This window comes from Anser anser (assembly GCF_964211835.1).
Source record: "Anser anser genome assembly, chromosome: 2".
NCBI lineage: Eukaryota > Metazoa > Chordata > Aves > Anseriformes > Anatidae > Anser > Anser anser.
In genome coordinates this window covers 87,239,638-87,260,306 of record NC_139721.1, presented here as the reverse complement: position 1 = coordinate 87,260,306, position 20,669 = coordinate 87,239,638, and the positions used below count along the sequence as shown (strand labels likewise).

Below are 20,669 nucleotides of genomic sequence, written 5' to 3'. Positions count from 1 at the left end.
CTGAACTTCCTCTGTATTTTTTATAAAGGAAGCTGGTACTGCAAATATAAAGTTGTCTCTTCCGGGTAATGGAAATAAGGGCAGAGACTAGCTCAGAGTTTTGAAAAAATATGGAAGAAAACCAACAAATAGCAGTCATCATTGAAATAATAAAATCAGAGTGGGCCGTGCTGGAACATGTATCATCCTCTTCTGATCATGTACCTTCCAAAATACCTAACATTTCAATCCTCATCTTACTAAAATTCAATGATGAATCCCAAATACTATAAGCTTACATATGTATTCATTTTATTTCAACCTAACAGGTGAAATCTAAGGGAAAAAAAAAGCTTAAAAAGTCATACTCTATCTCTCATTGCAGTAATCTGTACCAAAAAGAACAGATCTGTAGCAGTACAGTGGGATATAAGGCCATGCTCAAGATACCAGCGTACAAATGGCACAACATAACATAAAATGACACATCGTAGTTTATTACTGGCTCACTGACTCAGAGAAAGGTAAAGAGAGGATATTAACTAAAAACAGTGATGGCTCAAAGAGGGGAGAGATGAAGGAAAAAAAAAAAAGTAAACAGATTATGTCTGGAAGTGATATAACATTGAAATGTGTCCCTTCCGCCTCTAAAGAGAAAATGTGGTCTTTGACAAGGACACTCCATTAACTGGTATGACCTGATTAGGTTTATTAATGCTGTTGGCTGTATTATTAAAACACACGAGAGGCAAAGAAAACAGTGGTGGACTGTATAGTCAAACTGATCCCACCTGGGTGGGTGCTCTAGCTTAATTCTTTTTCCACTGAATGAATAAACCATATATCAAAGTTCAAGAAAGTCAGCTGAGCAAATGATGGGATTATAGTTCAGGACGAAAAGATGGGAGTAGGTTGGTGAGGAATAACGAATGCTTTTTAATCAGAGGAATTATAAACAAATGTAATCTTTCTTCATAAAGCATTTAATTCTCTTCCCTGTCTCAGGTCATTTAACACATATTCACATGGCAAAATGAAGAAGTATTTTTTAAAATTACATCTTGTAATTTAAAGTGTGCATCAAAACAGTTACTGAGTTTATTACATTTGTCCCAATACATGGAAAACAACTTCTGATTTCAAACAAGCAACATAAATCAGTGAAAGAAAATACAATCTATCTTCATATATCTGTAATATGAAAGAAAAATATAATCACAATGTAGAAAAGATGTAACTGCTATTTTTTTTAATTGATAATGCCCAAATTAAAAACAAATACACTAAACATCATGTAAATACTACATGAATTCTCATAACAGTTGAGTTTGTTTTTTCTGTAAAGACAGAAACTTATAAACCAGCCAAGAAAAAAAAAAACAAAAAACAAACAAACAAAAAATAAAACAACAGTTGTTAGTTTATTTATCAAAAGTAAGTTAAACATAGTGGATATAGCCTATAATCTCACCCCGTGGCAGCTGGTTTATTTGAATGTTTGTGTTTTTGACGGACACCTTCTGCTTTATGCAACTAGATAATTATGAAATAGATCTCATACTTAATACAAGACCTATGTAGTGCATATTGTACATGGTTAATTAAAGATAAATGCAGGTGAAATTTTTGAAGATTATCTCCTGCATATGTATACGCTGCAGACTAGAAAGACAAGTAGAAATGAAAGTATGGTGGAAATGAAATGATTAAATAGACTGGTGTTGGCTTTTTTTGTTTGTTTGTTCTTGTCATCCAGCATTTCAAATGCAGACACTTTTAAGGCCAGCCACTAAATCTCTATTCGTATAGATAACATTAAAATTGTAGGCATGATAAAGAGAGTAATTGCACGTGAAAACAAACTACACAATCACTACATTAATTAGATAAGAGATAAGATCCTATCATTCCCAATGGAATGATATTTTAAAGGGAGCTCTAGGCACATCAAGGTACTTGCTGAGATTAGGGCTCAAGAAATATACTTTCGCCAAGGACACAATGTAGAAAATGCTATTAGGTGTATAGATATGCATCAAATTTGATGGCATGCATATTCTGGACTAGGAGTAGTATTTGGCTCCTTCACACATAAAAGCGATTTCTTTCTAGTCATATGAATGACATGAATGAAACCAGAGTTCTGGAGGCAGAAACAATGTCTGTGATTCTGTAAAGATGTATTTTCCCTGTGCAGCTGAAATGGATATATTTCTGATCTAGGTCAAAGTGGACAGTTACATCTGCATACTACAACAGAGGGTGGAAACAAATGTTTGGTTTCTCAGAAGAACTAATTAACTGTCTCAGAAGAACTAATTAACTACCACAGTTATTCTGCTTCTGGTTCCAGTATACTTTGACTAGTAGTATTTTTGAGGGGGGGTGGGGGGGTGGGGTTTACAACATATTCTTTGCCCTGAATAGATTTAAAATGTTACACTTGCTATTCTGTACGGAAGAGTTCTCCAGGGAATTTTATTTAGGCAAAATAACCAGAAAAGGAGCAAATATGGGCAGAATATGGGAAAAAAAAAAAAAAAAAAAAAGGAAAGGAAAGGTGTGGAGAGAGAGGAAAGAAAAAATTATGAGTGAATAATGAATATCACAGAAGACAAAAATCTAGCAGGTAGGGAAGGTGCCTGGAAACCTGTGGGAATCTAAACTTCCTGAGCTTTGAGTTCATCATGAGTCATGATGAACTACATCTTGAAGAGCTTTGCTCATCACCTTTGCAACAGGGAAGGAAAAACTGCAAACTTGGCTTAGTGGTACAAGATTACAAAGTACAGAGCTATGTGTGAACAGAGAGGAAGTAATGGTGGCCTGGACAAGGACCATCTGCAATGTAGAGTAACAAGAAGTAAAGGTAGTAAATTGGTTCACTTAACACTGTAGACACAAGCAAACATGCATTAACGTGCCACATATGGGGAAGAAAAAGAGAAGAAAAAAAATTAATCTGATACAGAAATCTGATAAAAGTTCTAATACAGAAGAAATCTGTATATCTTAACACATTCTCAAAATTGTTATTTAAATGGTTCAGCCTTGGATCAGTTGCATGAATTATATGACTGCATTATTATTTCTACAAAACTCTGTTTCTCAGGTAACATAGGCAAAGAAATAAGAGTCTAGTCTAGAGTGAAAAAGTTTCAAAAAAAAAAAGAAAAAGAAAAAGAAAAGGTTTTAAAGAAATTATATCAAAAACACAGATTCAAAATCCCCATTTTGGAAGAAAGATGGGAGTTTTAATGAGGGACCAATTTGGCTGTGTCATAAGCTGATGAATACAGATGACAGAAAAAGTGGGTAGAGCTCTACTAGGAATAAATTCTGAAGTATAGCATGAGAGAGCAAAGTAGCATCTTCATTCCCCTCATTCACCAGAAAATCCTGTAGAAAATTCACTGACTATTGTGAGGACAAAACTCTTCCATGTCTAACCGTTCTTCTACCCATTAGTTACTATTTTGAAAGATAATAGAGGATATATTGCAGAAAACTAGAAATATTTTGCATGTGTTTGAAAGAAAAACTCAAGATACTGTGTAACATTCAGCCGAGCTCCAACCCTCAGAAGAAATTTAAAGCAAATAATCTTACAAATTATTTGTAGATATATTGAAAAGAATAAAATGTAGAGTATCAGCCAACATTGATTTGGTGAGGATATTTCTTTGTCTAATCAAATTTCCACCTTCAGCAATTCATTCCCTCTAATGAACAAAGAATACGTGTCACATATGTAAACATGAGTAAAACCTTGTATACTATTTTGTGTGGAATTCCAGGATAAATTGGAGGAATATATTCTGGATGAAACCCCAGTGAAATAGATGCAGAATTGGTCATGAGACTGTGTTTGATGACAAGGAGCAGATCACAATCAAAATGGAAGAAATGTGTCAAGTACTTTTCATCCAGAGTTGGACTACAGTCTTGTATTATTCTTTATTTTCATGTTCAGTAATGATGCTTAAAAAGCAGTAATGAGACTTAAAAAGCATACAAACAACATCTATTTGGAAGATTTTGCAAGCTGTGTTGGACAGTATCCATTTTATTTGGTTTACATTGTTTTTCTATGCTCAGCATAGCACTGTGCTTTTAATGTCATCAATCAACAGTTTATAGACAGTCATACTATGCCCAGCAATCTGCAGACCTTAAGTCCTCTTTTTCCCCTGTGCTTTGTTCATTGAATGTTTTTTCCTGGTAAGCACCATACAGATAACCTGCCATTCTAGTTCTGTCTTCAGGAGGGAGTGATGACACACTGCAAATCACCGTCTGCACCTTCACTACATTAAATAGCTCGTCTTTTGTTTGTCTTTTTTTTTTTTTCCTCATATTTTTTCCTTAAGACCTTTTAATATGGATTGTCGTTTAACTGAAATCCAGGCTCTTTCAACATTCCTTTTCACAGGTATTCCATTCCTGTATTAAAAAATGAATAATAAGTCAAGTACTAGCACATAAGTATGTAAAATATATTGAAGTACTAATATGTAATGGGAATTTAAAGGAAAAAGTAACACTGAAACCTTTTAAGGGACATCAGCATTAATTCTGATTGTTTTTAGTATTTAGTTACTGAGGAAGTTGGGTAATTGCCAACAACACATACCAAAAACAAACAAACAAACAAAAAGAGAAGGTGACTTGCTAATAAACTCTAATAAATCCTGAAATCAATGCCATGCAAAGGGTCACTGTCTAATCAAGCAAACTAAAGGATTTTAAAGCTTTCATCTACTTTCAAAGGCATAAGAGGCCAGCAAGTGCACAGAAAAATGCAGTTTCAACTCTGTTGGCATAATGAGCTAAAACACTGCTTGTTTCTTTAGCAAACACATTAGTGAGAAAGCAAGGAAATTAAGTGCAGTTTCAGCACGGAGGCATGATTGAAACAGCTGTAACTTTTCATGTATACTGTCTGTCTTGCTTATGTACAACTAGTTCATAAAACCAAAGATGGATATAGAAGGACAGTTAATTTTAAAAATAATAATAAATATATAAAGAGCTATGCAAATCCGTATCTTCAATTATTTTTCAGCAGAAATTGACCTATCTTTACTCTTTATATTAGTAGATTTATGAATATGGCTTTTTTCCAGAATCTGAGATATGACTTTTGTTAGAAAAATTGTCTAAGGAATCGAGTAAGTTTCGAACTTCTGAAACAGGTTAATTAATTTTTTTTAGAATACAACTAGATGCATAATCAAGGCAATACATTCTAATCTATTTTTACCTTTAAGCCCATTTTATTTTCTGAAGTCTTTTTGATCAGAGATGGACAAAGTAGCAAAGAGCAATTAAAGTCACAGAAAACTAATTACAGTGCCAAAGTACCAGTTCAAAATAAACTTACTGTCATTCAAACAGTAGGTGCACCCTCACTGCAGTCAACTTTTGAGTATTATATAGGTATGGTACTTGAATGTTTAAGCAGTAAATAATTTTAGTTTTCCCAACTGGGTACACTTAGTTGTCCTAAAGTCTTGCTATTGAACTGAGTTAGAAACCTATTTGCCCAGAGGTTGTTCATACATAAAGAATGAGAAAGAACAGAGTATGAGCACCTTCATTAAAATGTCAAACTGATGTGAAATGAATGTGTACAGTTGCCAGTGTTTTTTCAAGGGAGCTAACTGAACGACCACTACCAGCGTGGACAGACCACCCATCTGAACAATTTTATTCCAGTGACAGCTGCAAGAATAGACATGACATGGTATTCAAGAGCTCATTCCAATGACATGCCTATCCCTGGTTTTAGTCTTCATCTCTTTACCACTGACAGTAAGCTAAGTGAACAAGGATGAAATAGTATAAGAGTCTGCTGAATTAACTTTAGAGTTAGGGGTAGGAGAAGTGCGTGCTTGAGAAATGAATACATCCAGGTGATCTTACATTGCTGTGTCTCTCAGATACAATGTTCTGAAAGTGGTCTCCTGTTGTGGGACAACTCTATGAGTGATGATTCAAGGTACAGAGAATGAGCCTACATATGTTTTTATCACTTTTCAGCCCATCTTCATGCTAAAATTGAACAGATCCTGAGCAGAATCTTTACAAAACTAAGTATACTACATTTTTTAAATTCAAGTCAGAGAATTTGTTTGAAATCTGAATTTCATAGCTTGTGGAGCCATTTTACTATGCATCGTTGAGTCTCGACAGTGTTAACATATAAAGCCTTTTCCCTTCAATGCAATATCAGGATTTTATTCAAAGATGATATTTTTTATTTATGAATCTTGTTCAGAGGAAAAAAAATGGACTTTTAATTCAAGCTTCAAATGTGCTGCACGACTACTTATCTAACACAACACATGGGAATAGTAATCTCCATCAAGTGAAGCAAAAATGACTGAAACTATCTAAAAAGTGTTACAAGAGCTTTTTCAGAGGCTTGATCACTGCTACGGAAAATGAGAGGTACAGGAAAAAGTGTTTACAATAAAGTCAAGAAAGAATTTCTAGCTACCTCTAAAAACCATTTCTAATTGTCTCATCCTCTGCTCAGAACTGACTGGAGTTTTACAGTGCATTCTAAGCAATTAGATTCGAAGCTACAAGAAACTTGTATCTTTTGCAATGCCTGAAATAAAAAGTGCATTGTCTTATGGCAAATACCATTGAGCATAATGATATCCAGTAATAACTTACTCAGGAACTAGATCAAGTACTGTGCACTGACTATACACTATGTAGTATTCAGCATTTTTTCCTCCATAGTTGTTTTTTTCTACCTTTGCTGTCAATATTTTATTTTGTGCAGTGTTTTCTATGAACTACTCATTTTGACTGAAAGTGTTCACTGGAATTTCAGATTGCTCCTTTTCTCTCACTGCTCTACAACCGAATCATGTGGTCCGAAACAGGCTAAATAAGATGCATGCTAGGTTTGTTCAGTTCTGACTGCAGGCTGTATGACAAGCTGGAAACTACAGTACTGGACAAACATTACGGGGCCTTTTTTCACTATTTTTTCATTACAGAGGTATGCACTTTTGGTGTGTGTGGCATTTTTTGTCATTTTTGTTGCTGTAGTGTCTCTTATCGTGTAATTTTTTAGAGGATCTTCTATCTTCGATCTCACTAAAAAATCAATTGCACTTCTATTTGTGCTTCTTCAGATTCAGTTTGAAATTTATAGGAGTGGCAAAATCTAGTGGCATGGAAGGAATGCAAAACATTTTTCAACTCTGCAACCCTTGGTTCGGTACCTAGATTTTGTTACCAGACAGAAAAACAATGGATATATTATCTGAGCAAGATGTATTAAACCACATCAGCTGCCCTCAAGCTCTATCCAAAGAAGCAAAATAAAAATAATTAGGTAAACGTTGCACCATCACAGAGAGCATAAACCACTAAGCATTATGTTATGTTTAGAGAATATGGGTTGTAGGCTCAAACAGTTTATTCAAAACTCTGTCCAAAAGACAGTAACACTCCATTTGGTTTTCAGGAGGTTTGATTAAGACAGTAGGTGAGGGCTGAGATTAGAAATAAAATAAAAAAATAATAAAATAAATAAAATAAAACAAAACAAAACAATACAAAGGCCTTTTGGAAATCATGCAGGATCCAGAGTAAAAGAAAAATCAGCGAGATTTATCAAAACCATGGAAAAATCACAGCTATTTATTGGGGGAGAGGAGGAGGAGAGCAGGGGGGGCTCCAGGCACTGGAGCAGAGATCCCCCTGTGGCCTCTCGGCAGGAGGCGGAGCTGGAGCAGGGATTTCTCTCCCTCAGCCCCTGGGCAGACACCATGCTGGAGCAGGGCAAGGTGTGAGGAGGAAGAGGCAGCTCTCAGGGACTGACCACAGCCCCAGGACCCAACCCCTGTGCCACTTGCTCGGGGGAGGAGGTGGATGGGTTGGAGATGGAGCAGCAATATCTTGATGCAGGTCAGCCTGGCACTGTGTTTCAGCAGGACAGGGATAAAACCCATCATTCTCTCTTCTAATATCACTGTCTTGATTTATAGGCAGTTACCTGCATTTTGTTCTATATGAAGTGGTTAGAGGTGAGGAAATTTTTGAATGAAAGACATTTAAATCTCATGCTTCAGTCATATTTTTCCTATATATAAAATTTCATAATGCTCTCTAAGGCTCTTAGGTAACGTGGAAGTATTAGTCATAGCTGGATCAAAACTACTTCTGTCCCAGGCTTTATGAAACAGAAAAAAAAAAAAAAAAAAAAAAAAGCCTCTAGCACAGATCACCCACTGTCATTTCAATCTTAATATGCCCCCAATATCTTGGAAAGCAAAGCAGTTTTCCCACAGGAAGACAATCAGGGTAGCATCTTTGAACTGAGAGACCAACTGAGCCCATTTCAAATCCAATAGCAAAGCAGGGAAGCCGTCCCAAAATGAAGCGGTCCCTTCAGTCATATGGTTCATGCGACAAGGGTAAAAAGCAAACACAGACACCTAAGTATAAATACAACATACAGAAATAATCTACCTCCAATGCCACCCTAACTGACTGAGAATGAATATCCCAGTCAGTATGTATAGATTCCAGATGTTGTTTCACTCTTCTAATCTCTCAATAGTTTTCCCCACCTTAATACATTCTGTGTACCAGACTACATATCATATATATCATCAAGCAGAAAGCCTTTTTTTTTTTTTTTTCTTTTCTTGCAGGATGGATCAAAACCCCTTGGTTCTATCAAACAAACACAATAGTAAAGGTGATCAATTGAAGCATTTCAGTACAAGGATAAAAGCCATCTAGTTTTGACACAAGTGTGCAGAATTTGTTGCTCTGATATGATTTTCTGCTTCTCTCTTTACAGCACTGTCTCTCAGTAGATTAACCTCTTTATTCAAGCTAAGTTGTTAATTTTACCATATACTTAAAATGTTTAATATGAAACTGCATCAAGAGGGGCTCTGCAAGGTGTTGAGCTGAATAAAATTATGAGTAGAACTTTCAATATAAGGATTTATTTTTCTGGTGTTCCTAGAATATTCTAAATAAAACAGGCAAAGTTAATGGTTTCTATGAGCAAGATTTTCTCTATCTCTTTGTGTAGAAGCAGCTTAAATGCCCATACCTAAGTAGATTCTATGACTATTGTGACCAGTATGTTGCTGTCAGTTCAGCAAAAGTAAATAAAAGTTGTTAATTGGTGGTGGTAGCTGTCACATTTGCAAATGACATTAATGGAACTATAATAAAATGCTCTAAGTACGGATTATAAGCTACAAATATATTTACTTTATATATATAATATTCGCACACATATACACACACATAAAGACCTTCATTAAGACATTTGTAATGAGTCCCATACTTACATAATATTATAATCAATATGATTATACCAAGTTTTGTTAAATTAAATGTATGATGTTTTTCTCAGTAAGCAACATTTGCCGTTTCTATATCAGTCTATTTGTATATAGACTGTATAAAACTTTATCAGGTAATATACTTAACAGTAGTTCCTTTAAAAGGTTTAGGTACTGGAAACAAGAGGTGTAACTCTAATAAAACCACTCATTAATTTACAGGTAAGAAGTAAACTTGTTTCAGTTACATATGCCCTTCCTTATGCACTTTCTGTACAATTTTTTCTTACTTGAAGAATAGAACTGGAAGGTTTTGAATTTCATCAGCACCCTTCACCCCAGGTTCTCAAAGCACTTGGGAAAAATGGATTTTCATAGCTGGAAATTAAAGCTGAGTTTCTAAATCGTCTAGTTTTAAGGTTCCAGATTATTAGTAAAAACTAACCTTTCAATTTAGCCTCTTCTGTTTAGTGTATACTGATATATGGAGAAAATGGATTTCAGGCAAACATTTGAATAGTTTAATTGCACATTGGAATAAGGACAAGTAACTTACTTGCTAACAGGCAGATATTAGGGTATTTGCTCAAGGATGGATAAGGAATCAATGGCAGAGACAGGAAAAGAAGATTTGCTTGTGGATCCATCAGCATTTCTCTTTCATGGTGCAAAGTTTCACTTTTACTATACTAAGCTCAAGTTTTCTTCTACTGTTACTCTTTCCACTAGTAAAATATTTGACTTTCATATTAAATACTTATGCATATAAAGTGCTTTTTTATCACTGAGTGAACTACATTTTCATGTCCATTATTACTCGTTCACATCTAGTTATTCCTCTTTCCTGTGTGTATTAAGTTATCCATTATCATGTTTCAAAAAATCAAGGACTTTTGCTCACCTGTAAATTTTCTCTTTTGAATTTCTCGAAAGATTAAATCACCTAGAAATATCAAGTTACCCATCCTCCTTTCTTCAGTAGTAATTAAGCCTTATCTTTCCCTTAGTTAGGCTGTCTATAGGACTTCAGTTATAAAATATCCTCAATTAACCTATATTTCTATTCCTATTGTTTCTGTCACATCAGCAGGTTGACAGCTTCCCTCAACCATGTGTAAATGTTAAGCTCTGTGGGATAACAAATCTCAGCTGTTGTTTATTCAGCACAAAGACATTAAGGTTCGGACCATCCACAGATTCAGTATTTTCCTAAAACACATTTATAATAATTCTCTATTACCAGTAATATAAAGGCCACTGAGTGGTCCTTCACTTAAAAAATATTTCTACCATTTGTTCGAGGGGGTGGTCAGGCACTGGAACAGACTCCCCAGGGCAGTGCTCTTGGCATCGAGCCTGCAGGAGTTCAAGAAGCGTTTGGACAATGCTCTCAGACATAGGGTTTGTTTTTGGTGTGGTCCTGTGTGGAGTGAGAAGGTGGACTTGATGATCCTTGTGGATCCCTTCCAACTCAGCATATTCTAAGATTCTATTCTAAGATTCCTTATCCCTTATGTGGCTGAAATTCTTGTAAGCATGAGAGGAGGTGAGAATTCAAGCTGTATTTTACATAAAGCAAGGCAGACAAAACCAGAGTTACATTCTGTACCGAGACTGGATAAGTTTATTTCAGTGAATTCTGTAGAAAGATTGACTCAGATTGTGACAGCTACAGAGGCATTATGGTGACCCACTCCAATCTGGAAACACCACCAGTAATATAGCAAGGATGGAAGCTGGAGAAGGAACTCAGTGCTGAATACAGCCACAGTACTATTATTTAAAAATTGAATATGTCTGTTTACAGGGATACTTCCCAGATCCTCAAGGTCAAACAAGTAGCAGAATGTAATTAGAAGACAGGAACATGGTGATCAGTCTGAATGACTCCCTCTCCTTTGGCATTGCCAAAGATTTTCTTTAACACTGAAGTGAGATTAAAAATTTCATATAAAGAAGCAGTCATTTGGTGCCAATTATGTTTGCATTTCTCATTTCCAGTTCAAATATGAACTAGTGATCTTGAATTGAAATGCCCAGCATTTCATACTGATCTTTTTAGACAAATTTACCATCATATTTTTATTAAAAAAATCTGTCAAGAATGTGATGCTCCTCAGCAATACCAAGCACTGTACAGGATAGGCCACACAATCTACAGCAAACAGCACAAGATGCAAAGAGACAGATTGACCATCTCAGCCTCTCACATTCAGGATGAAGCATTTCAAATTGTGATAAAGTCTGACATAAAACACTTTGCAAACAAGGAAAAGCTTTTCACTTTCAGAGGGCAAAAGTTTTCTTTTCCACAGGAACAACTCATAGCGGCATCTTCTTGGCTGTCAGAATAATGTAAAACTTCACAAGACAGCAAGTATCTCTTCCACACATTTAAACTCAGATGTTTCTATCAGTTTTTTTTTTTTTTTTTCCTCCTCACAAGGTGTTTCTGCCTTCTAAAATATAACTTGGCAAGGAGCTGCCTGAGTTCAAGTCTAAACTGCCAAACTAAACTTTCAAAGTCCCCTACTTTTCAATTGACAAGCAGCATCTTTGTATGTACCACATTAAAATTATTTCATTTATTATTATATTGTTTATATTGCATATTATATTCATTAATTTTATATTATATTTGTATATATGTATATGTGTATTCGTATATACGTATGTGTATTTATATACCTGTATATTTGTTTATATTGTGTATTTATTAATTTTATATCCAATTATTTCATTCATTATTTTGCATTTAGTCTATATTCTTTTCACATTTTTCACACAAGATAAATTAAGTGTGAGCAATGAAATTATATTGCACTCACCTATTCTAAAATTTGGTTAGAAATGAAAGAGTTGGAAAAGAGTCAGTAGAGGTTTTGTTACGTATAACATATGGCAGAAATTTTCTCCAATGGGAAACTTCTGGTTTTATTACCTATAATAGGAATGGATATAAGACAGTGAAATATTAAATCATAAAGCTTTACAATAATAATCATAATACATTACTGAAAAAATATGCCCTGCATCACTAGATATTTTATGGATTGTATGGCTTATCTCTAATAATTTTACCAATAGCTGCATCTGTTCCAGATATATGATCTTTTTTCCTGTGGATGAGGATGTTTTTGCAGATACATACTGCCCATCACCTATAATATGTTATATTGCACATAATTCCAGAATGAAAAAAATCAAATTTAGAGGCAGCTAATGTAGAAAGAGTTTGTTGGATCTTCAGGACTTTCCTGTTAATTAATTAAAGGTTGAGGTGTGTTGATGGATTTGTTAGGATTTACAAAGCACTGAAGTGCCTCAGGGAGACATGAAGCCCACAGAAGCATTATACAAAACTCACATGAAAAGCTTTCTAGCTTTTGAAGAGACTCTGTACCTAAATGTAAGTAATACATTTTGCCAAGAATAAAAGTAGAATGGATTTCAAGCAACCTGAAATTTAACAATAATATAAGATAATAAGCTCTGCTGAGACAGAGAGAGAGAGTATCCACTGAATCTTAGATATGAAAGATAATTTAAAATCCTTATAAATATTCTGTAGAATGTTTAAACATCTCAAATGAGGACAAAAAACTTGCTTTCAGCTTCAGGCTAACAATATTTATCTTGCAGTTGAACAATCTCTCACTGTGCTAAGTTTCTCTGGGGCTTTGCTGAGGCACATGTGAGAATTGCATAGAATGGTGTGGTACATGACCTAAACTGGCCTGTGGGCAGTAACGCAGAGTGCATATGAGTCCTATAACAAAATTGTATTTCCATTTCCTGTCAACCTCAGCTTTATTTTTGAATTCTGTCAGTCTGTGAAAGAAGGTATTACATGTAACAAGTTCCCTGTAAGCCATCGTATCACTGTTTTCTAAGACGTAATTTGTTGGTAAAGCCTGTTTAATTCATTTGAGAAAGAATGAATGATTCCTGTACACTGCTATTTCAGGTGCCTGAGATTAATCATTGGGAATGTCCTTGCCTGTTTTTTTCTCTTCTGTTCTGTGTCAACTTAGGATAATAAACCTGGCTGTTACCACCAATCTGGTTTCGTAGATGTGCAATTCTCTAACTCACTCATGTGGATAATGTATTCATCCTATAATGCTGTATTTCAGTTTCAGGACAGTGATGGCTGGAGTGCAATAGTTGCCAGAAGTAAAAGTAATGAACCATTTAGCAGTTATACTGCAGTCTGTGGCAAAGTATCTCTCAGTCTCTCTCTCTCTCCCTACCCATCTGTAGCAATAATCATGTAAGACAGTCTTTGAAATAGTGACATAACTGAGTGACTATACCAGGCATTAAAGTCTATTTAAAGTTACCATACCATTTCTGACATTGACCTCATTAATACTGCTGTATCACAGCTCATTTTTAAAGACAGAGTTCCCTTTGACACCTTCAGTTCTTTGGTGAGTATAAGATACAGAAGTGAAAAAAAAAATAACCCGTTCTAGTTGTGATGAGGAATACAATAACCCATCACCATAGCAAAGAGCATATTTTATTTGAAAAATACGAATAAAAGTTTTCGTCCCTTTTGTTTATTAAAAGAAAATGTAACAATTTCTATCAGTAACACTTGCATAAGGAGGTATACTTTACATTATTCTTTTGTTAAAAAAAATATATATATTTTTGGAGACTTTGGAAAAATAAGGATGGCCCAATACTTGCAACACACTCCTAATGTTCCTTAGAATGCACTGTGCCATTTATATATACTGCAAGTACAAGGTCTTAGCGCTTTATAATCCACAAAGTTACCCTAGGCAGCATAATTGCATATTCTCCTCTGTATATAGAACATTTCCTTTGTGTGAGTCTGTAAGTTTGGTTAACTCCAGACTGGTCCAATATTTATATATATATATATATATTTAATTATTATTATTATTTTTTTTTCTAAAGGATGATTTGACAAAGGATTAGAGCATAGAAATTTTGCAATTTCTTTTAAATACCAGTGAGAATATTTTCACATAGACATTTTCTTGCAGTATTTGCAACTAAAACAACTGCATCAATTAGAAATTGAAAACAAAAATGTTTACAATTATTTTGATTTTCTACAAAGAAATGCAAAAAATAAAGTGCATAAGAGTGAAATGACTTTCAACTTTTACAGTGTTCTAAGTGTATGAAACATGGCAACACTCATAAACAAACTGTTTACAATGTATTAATCCAAAACCCGTTGAATTCCAACTCTTCCTTTTCTTTAAAGTGTATTAAATTGAATTTTTTACTGTTTTAGGTTGACAGCATATATTTTACATCTCATAGATACCATTTTCTCAGATGACACATCAAGATTACAGCATACTGAGTGCTCCCACCATTACAAGAAAGAGGGTTTGTTTAAAGTGACTAATTAATTGGGTGTAAACACACAATTATTTGAATAGCTGTAGCAGAAATAAAATCTAAATCAGAAATGTCTTAAGTATCCCTTTCCATGTACCGTCTAACTTTACTCTGTATCTTCCAGCTTAAGTAAAACTCGCAGTTTTCAGCATTTAGTTGTTCAGCGGCAACAGAATTACTATTCGGGATAATTGGAACACATTTGAGAATATGACTATACAAAAGGTCCATGAAAGCTTTAAGCAAAGTCCAGACTTAGGCAACAACCAGACTTAATCATTATCTAGGAAAGACTTTCCCACAATACTTCCACTGAATTTACACATTGTTTAAATCAGCAGTGCTACAAAATGACTGTACCTTCCATGACACGCAGTGTTAGTTTTCTTCCAGTTTAATCAATGTGAACACAGAAATTCTCAAATATAGTTTAAATTTGTTCATAGGACACCAAGTACCAAAGGAAAATTCCGTGGGATCAGGGAAAGAAATCTGCAAACCTGTTCTTTCTGCATCATGAGACCTTCTTCTGTGGCCCTGAAGATTTAATATTCTGCTATTTGTCATGCACACAACACGGCACTGCGATGTGCATTGGAGTAAAAAACAGTAAGCATAGCAAGCATGCAGACGTAACATGACAGAAAAGCACATTTGGCGATCACCATGGATAGGACATACCAAACAGGACACACCGCAGAATAAGCAGAAGTCTCAATAACCCTGCAGAATTTTAAATGGTTCTGAATTCCTGGGGCTGTGGGTACAATGCATGTGTTGTACAGCACCGAAAGAGCACCAGAAATGGTGAAAAGGGGATTCTTATTTCTCTGAGATATGACCTCCTTCTCTCATTAACTTAATCAGAACATGAGCATTAGGAGTTGATTGATTGTTGATGTCGCTGCATTTAGCTCCTGTTGGCTTTTAAGCCCAAATATTCTATGATGCAAATAAAAAGAAAACAATGACTGGCATACCACGTAAAGTACAAAACACAGTTGATTTTCCTTGCTTTGGTGTAAGACCAGAGGGAACAGACATAAAGATAAGTAACTCTTGGCTCTCAAAACTATAATATAACAATGAATGCAGCTTTCATGCATATGTGGTACAAGTTATTACGGCTCATGGTACTACTAACGTTCAAAGACTTTTCTTCTTAGCACTCCACTCATACAGTATAAAAACTGAGATGTTGACATAAAGCAAGTGTGATCTAAATCAAAAGGAAATATATCTTCACAAAATCTTGCACTACTAGTTCCTTCATTTGGGACGAAACTGAAATATATCCTCAAAACTCTATCCTCAAAAAAGAAAATACATAAATCATTCTCAGCCCAATTATAAATCTCACTGCATTAAAGCATCAGTTTAATTGTACTCTAAAATGAGAATCTCTCCAGTATTTTTATTTTTTTAGAAGATTCTGTCTTTGGTAAAAATTAAAAAACAACAACAATAATCTGAACAGAGATTAGGGAACTACTTTCAAATCATCAGCAGAACATTTTAGGGTTTGGGGCTTCCCCCCCGTCTAAACTGGTTTGTGAGTTTGGATGTTGACAGAAAAGATATAATTTTCAAATTGCAATGAAAACAGTATAGTTAAAAAACAATTTTAGAAGTAAGAGCAAACAGTATTTTTTAGAGCTTGAAAAGCTTCTTCCAAAGCTACTTGCTTATTTTTCCAGAAGGCTGTGTAAACCAAAATAAATCAACAATATCTTGGGAGGGAGTTTATTAAAAGGAATGACAATTATTAAAGTAGGACTGATCAAAAGTTTCAGTCATATCTATGACCTACCCATCCATACAGTAAAGAAGGGAAGTGTTCACCTGTGTGGCCCACTGTAGGTCAGCAATACAGACCCTGCTAGGAGGAGCAAGAAGATTGAATGCGTTCAGCAAAGATCAATGAAGTGGGTGAAGGTATTAGAAATCAAGGCTGAGGGAACTGAGGTTGTTTAGTCTTGAGAAAAGGAAGCTGAGGGGTGATCTCATTGCTCTCTACAACTACCTGAAAGGAAGTTGCAGCAAGGAGGGTGTCAGTCCCTTTTCTCAGGTGACAGGACATGAGGAAACAGTCTCAAGTTGCATCAGGGGAGGTTTAGATTAGGTGTCAGGAAGAAATGCTTCTCAGAAAGAATGGTTAAGCATTGGAGTAGGCTGCCCAGGGAAGGGGTGGGATCACCATCCCTGGAGGTATTTAAGAGACACGTGGCTGTGGCAGTAAGGGACATGGGTTAGTGGTAGACTTGGTAGTGTAGGTGGATGGTTGGACTTGATGATCTTACGGGTCTTTTCCAACCTAAGTGATTCTTTGATTCTAAGTAATCCCTCCTCTTCCAAGCTGAAGGATAAGTGGTACCTGAAATGCACAGGGAAGAATCTTGTGCAGTGTTCAGATATATGTCACTCTCCACACCAACCCACAGAGTAGAAAAATAGTACACAGCTTCTGCCCTGAACAGTTTCTCTATTAAATACATATTATAAAAGTCCACTTCCATAAGCAAAGCTACAATCATCTTAAAAGCAAAAGGCTGTAATAGATAGTGAATCTTATCAGCCATAATCCTTCATAGGATATGGACTCCTGGTCCTCTCATGGTATTATCACAAGACAGACAAACAAAAGGCTGAAGTTTCAAACAAAACAAAGGGAAATATAAATCTGCTGAACTAGGTGTTAAGCAGCTTAATGAGCAAGTTCTACAATTCTCAAAAAATGACTAACATGAAAGATCAATTTATTTAATCCATATGAACCCCCCAAATAACACATTTTATTTTTTTCACCCTCCACTGACTTAAAATGTTTCTGTTCCCATGATGCTTGAAACAAGGAGGAAAAAAAAAAAAAAAAAAAAAAAAGGCTTGCTCTGCTTAGATAGAAAATACTGCAAGAGAAATGAAATATCCATAAATTGAACTAAAAAGAAAAAAAGCATCATCATCTTAATCTCACGTTTTCAATTTTCTCCATTCCAGTGTCTTACCAGCAGCTCTATTGTGCTTTTAGTTACACACAGAAATAGACACATTATGATTAAGAACTCTGTGTCATAAATAGACTGTTGTTGCTCCTAGATTCAGACTTCAAAAGCTTCATCTATTGATATAAGCGAAGCACAGTGAACCAAATAACTGCATACTCTAATGGTGCTGCCATTGTTTTTACTGAAAGGACCTATGCTTCATCTGCTTTGCTGCATAAAGAGTACTTCGGATCCATTCCATTTAGATGAATGGTGTTCCCATGAAAAGACAAAAAGAAAAAGCACACACCCTGGAAACAACAGTTCCTCTAGCACACAGTAACAGAGCAGCTCTGGGGTTATGGGCTAGAGCCATGTTCATGCTGACAGCTAATGATGCCCTCCCTCTGTTAGCTGGTTAGGGATGAAAAGATTATGAAGGACATAATTAAACGACATCTCAATGCAACCTGCTAATTCAGTAAGATTAAACTGTCAAAGGACCATTTATTTAAGAGGACAGGTGTGGCTTATCCCTTCTGTTAAAGGAAACTGACTCTCAGAACTTCTCACACTGATAGTAAACCCCACTGGCTACCTCACACTGGGATCACAAGGCCTAGAGCACAGCTAGAAATGCAACATCAAAACCACCTGCAAGAAATTCATTCTTCCGTCAGCTATCTTCCTATACAGGCATGACCATAACTTACTATAGCTTGGAGATGTTAAGCATATTGCAATGAAAGTGTCATTGCTTGGCTTTACTTTAGGTACTGTTACAGATATGGTACCACAGACTTTATTGAGCAATTAAAAAATATACACAAGGGACAATAGCTTCTTTTTTCTGTATTTTTCAAATTTTACTTTCTTCCAGTTGGAGAACCCAGTTTCAAATATGAAAAGGGCACTTGTTCTACAGTAACTGTGTACAACTTGCTCAGTTCCAAGTACTGTATTCATTTGTTGTTACTGTTGCTGTCGTTCTATCTCCAGTTGTTCTGGGAATTACAACTAAGTTGTTCTTTCTGATTCTATTTGCCCATAGAGTTCAGCTAGCTTCTTGAACTCAGGCCCCCAGTCACCAAGGTAATTATAATCCTGGTCAGAGTGTGTTGTGACTGAATCCAGAGAGCTGATAGATCCAGCTTCTGATCTATGACCCTCATAGGCATATGTCTGTAGGGAGTCGTATGGGGGCACACTGGGGTCCAAATCGGCCTCTGCCAGTCTTTGTTTAATGAACTCCTGAACATCTACACTGTCGAGGCTTGAAGAGGGATGATGCCTGGGCACAGGCTTCACTTCAGGACGAACATCCCTCCGATATTTTAGTTCCTCAGCAGCTGATGGATTACGCAGTGCTGTGATGTCAAATGCTTCTGTGTCTTCTTCCCCACCACCCTCATCATCGTATGTCACAACATTTTCTCGGACATCTTCTTCTGAAATGATCAAGGGCTCCTTCTTGCTACGTCTTAGGGTGATGAAAAGGACCACAATTGCTAAAGAGAAAACTGCAGATATTAGATTAGGTTTAAGGTTTACATTCAAAGTAAGTAGATATATGCTACAGAAATAGCAGATACTAAGTCATGAATACAGAAGTGTAATCCTTTCAGGCTAATATTTGCATTCTGATATTATTATGCTGGCCTTGAACTGGAGTATCATTACATCAGGCACATATTCAATTTGGAAAAGAGCCTACTTATAGTCCTAAGTGAGCACTACCTTTGAGGTATAATGTGTTTGTTACATGAAGATAGATTACTGCATGCCTGGAAATGACCCATGAAATCTATACAGCTGTTTTTTAACATAGCAACCTACCAAAGTGTAACAGGTAGACAACAGACAACCAAGGGGAAAGTTAATAGTGCTATTGTAAAATTAGAAACTTCCAATACTGGTCTTCCAAAGGGACAGTAAAGAGCACTCTTCTAATGTGTATTTCCTCTGTGGGAACTGCTAGTGTTTTTTGAGCCAATAATGAAATCCACTGGTTAGATTATTAGGAATCTCATAAAGAACACAAAAGGGGATAACACCCTTCAATAAATGAGAAATGAGTAACTAAGGCTGACATTTTTCAGAAGCATTGTTAAGGGCTTTCAGATCTTCATGGAGACCAATATTCAGAATATATATCTAATTAAAATGTAAAAGCTTTATTTTTTCTCTTATGAATGTTCAATCTTGTATGATAAAATACAAGATTTAAAACTAAATGTATTACTATACATTTTAAAATACTTTTTTGATAAAGAAGCTCTGAAGTAAGCTGTGATGTAAGTAGTCTTTAGAAAATGTAGAGCATTCAGAAAAAAATCCTCAAAATCTCCTATGTGAGTCACAGTGCAATTCACATTATTTCTTGCCATCTCTATTAGAATGTAGAAAGGCACATAAATAGTACAGGAATATGTACCTAGCAAGTTGTGCCTCTGCCACAATAAATAAATAAGTACATAAATAAATAAATAAATAAAAGAACATTAACTAATGGGTAACATTGAAATTGGCCTGGGGGGGGAAAGAAAGAAAAAAAAAAAAAAGTGGAAAGAAAATGCACTTGCAAGGACATTTATCTAATGGAGTCATCATATTGTCTCATATGTCCCTTGCCTCTGTGGATTATGCTGTGCATTGCTATCAGCTTATCCCACAAAGGTAATTAAGAAATGGCTTTTGTACAGTGCTAATGGTGCTTCTTACAGTGTAATGCATTTCAAAAAGCTTTCCTCATCTCTTTTCTATAATTTTTCACACTGTTCCAGACATGGAATTAGAGTCAGTGGCTTTTTGAAATCTTTCCAAATTACAAAAAAAATTATCTGCAGTGCTAATTACTTGATAACCTCTGAAAAAGTATTTCTAGTGGATTCCAAGTATTCAATAATGTACTTTAAAGGCATTTTTCCTATGAATTTTAGCTAAACCTTTCCCCCCTAATCACAGCTATGTGTTTCTAATTACCTTC

At 35.5% G+C, this 20,669-nt stretch overlaps 1 protein-coding gene across 27 annotated transcripts in view; it reads right to left on the bottom strand.

Moving 5' to 3' along the window:
* Positions 1–13,814: 13,814 nt before the first annotated feature.
* Positions 13,815–20,669, bottom strand: part of CDH18 (cadherin 18) — a 543,479-nt gene continuing 536,624 nt past the window's right edge. For 25 of the 27 annotated variants that reach the window (XM_083824886.1, XM_083824887.1, XM_083824897.1 and 22 more), the window contains one exon: positions 13,815–19,203. In XM_083824886.1, the coding sequence (XP_083681012.1) occupies positions 18,701–19,203 (503 nt within the window). In that variant the 3' untranslated portion in view covers positions 13,815–18,700. The remainder of the gene's footprint in view (positions 19,204–20,669) is intronic. The other 2 variants (XM_083824901.1, XM_083824904.1) reach the window with 1 other exon arrangement.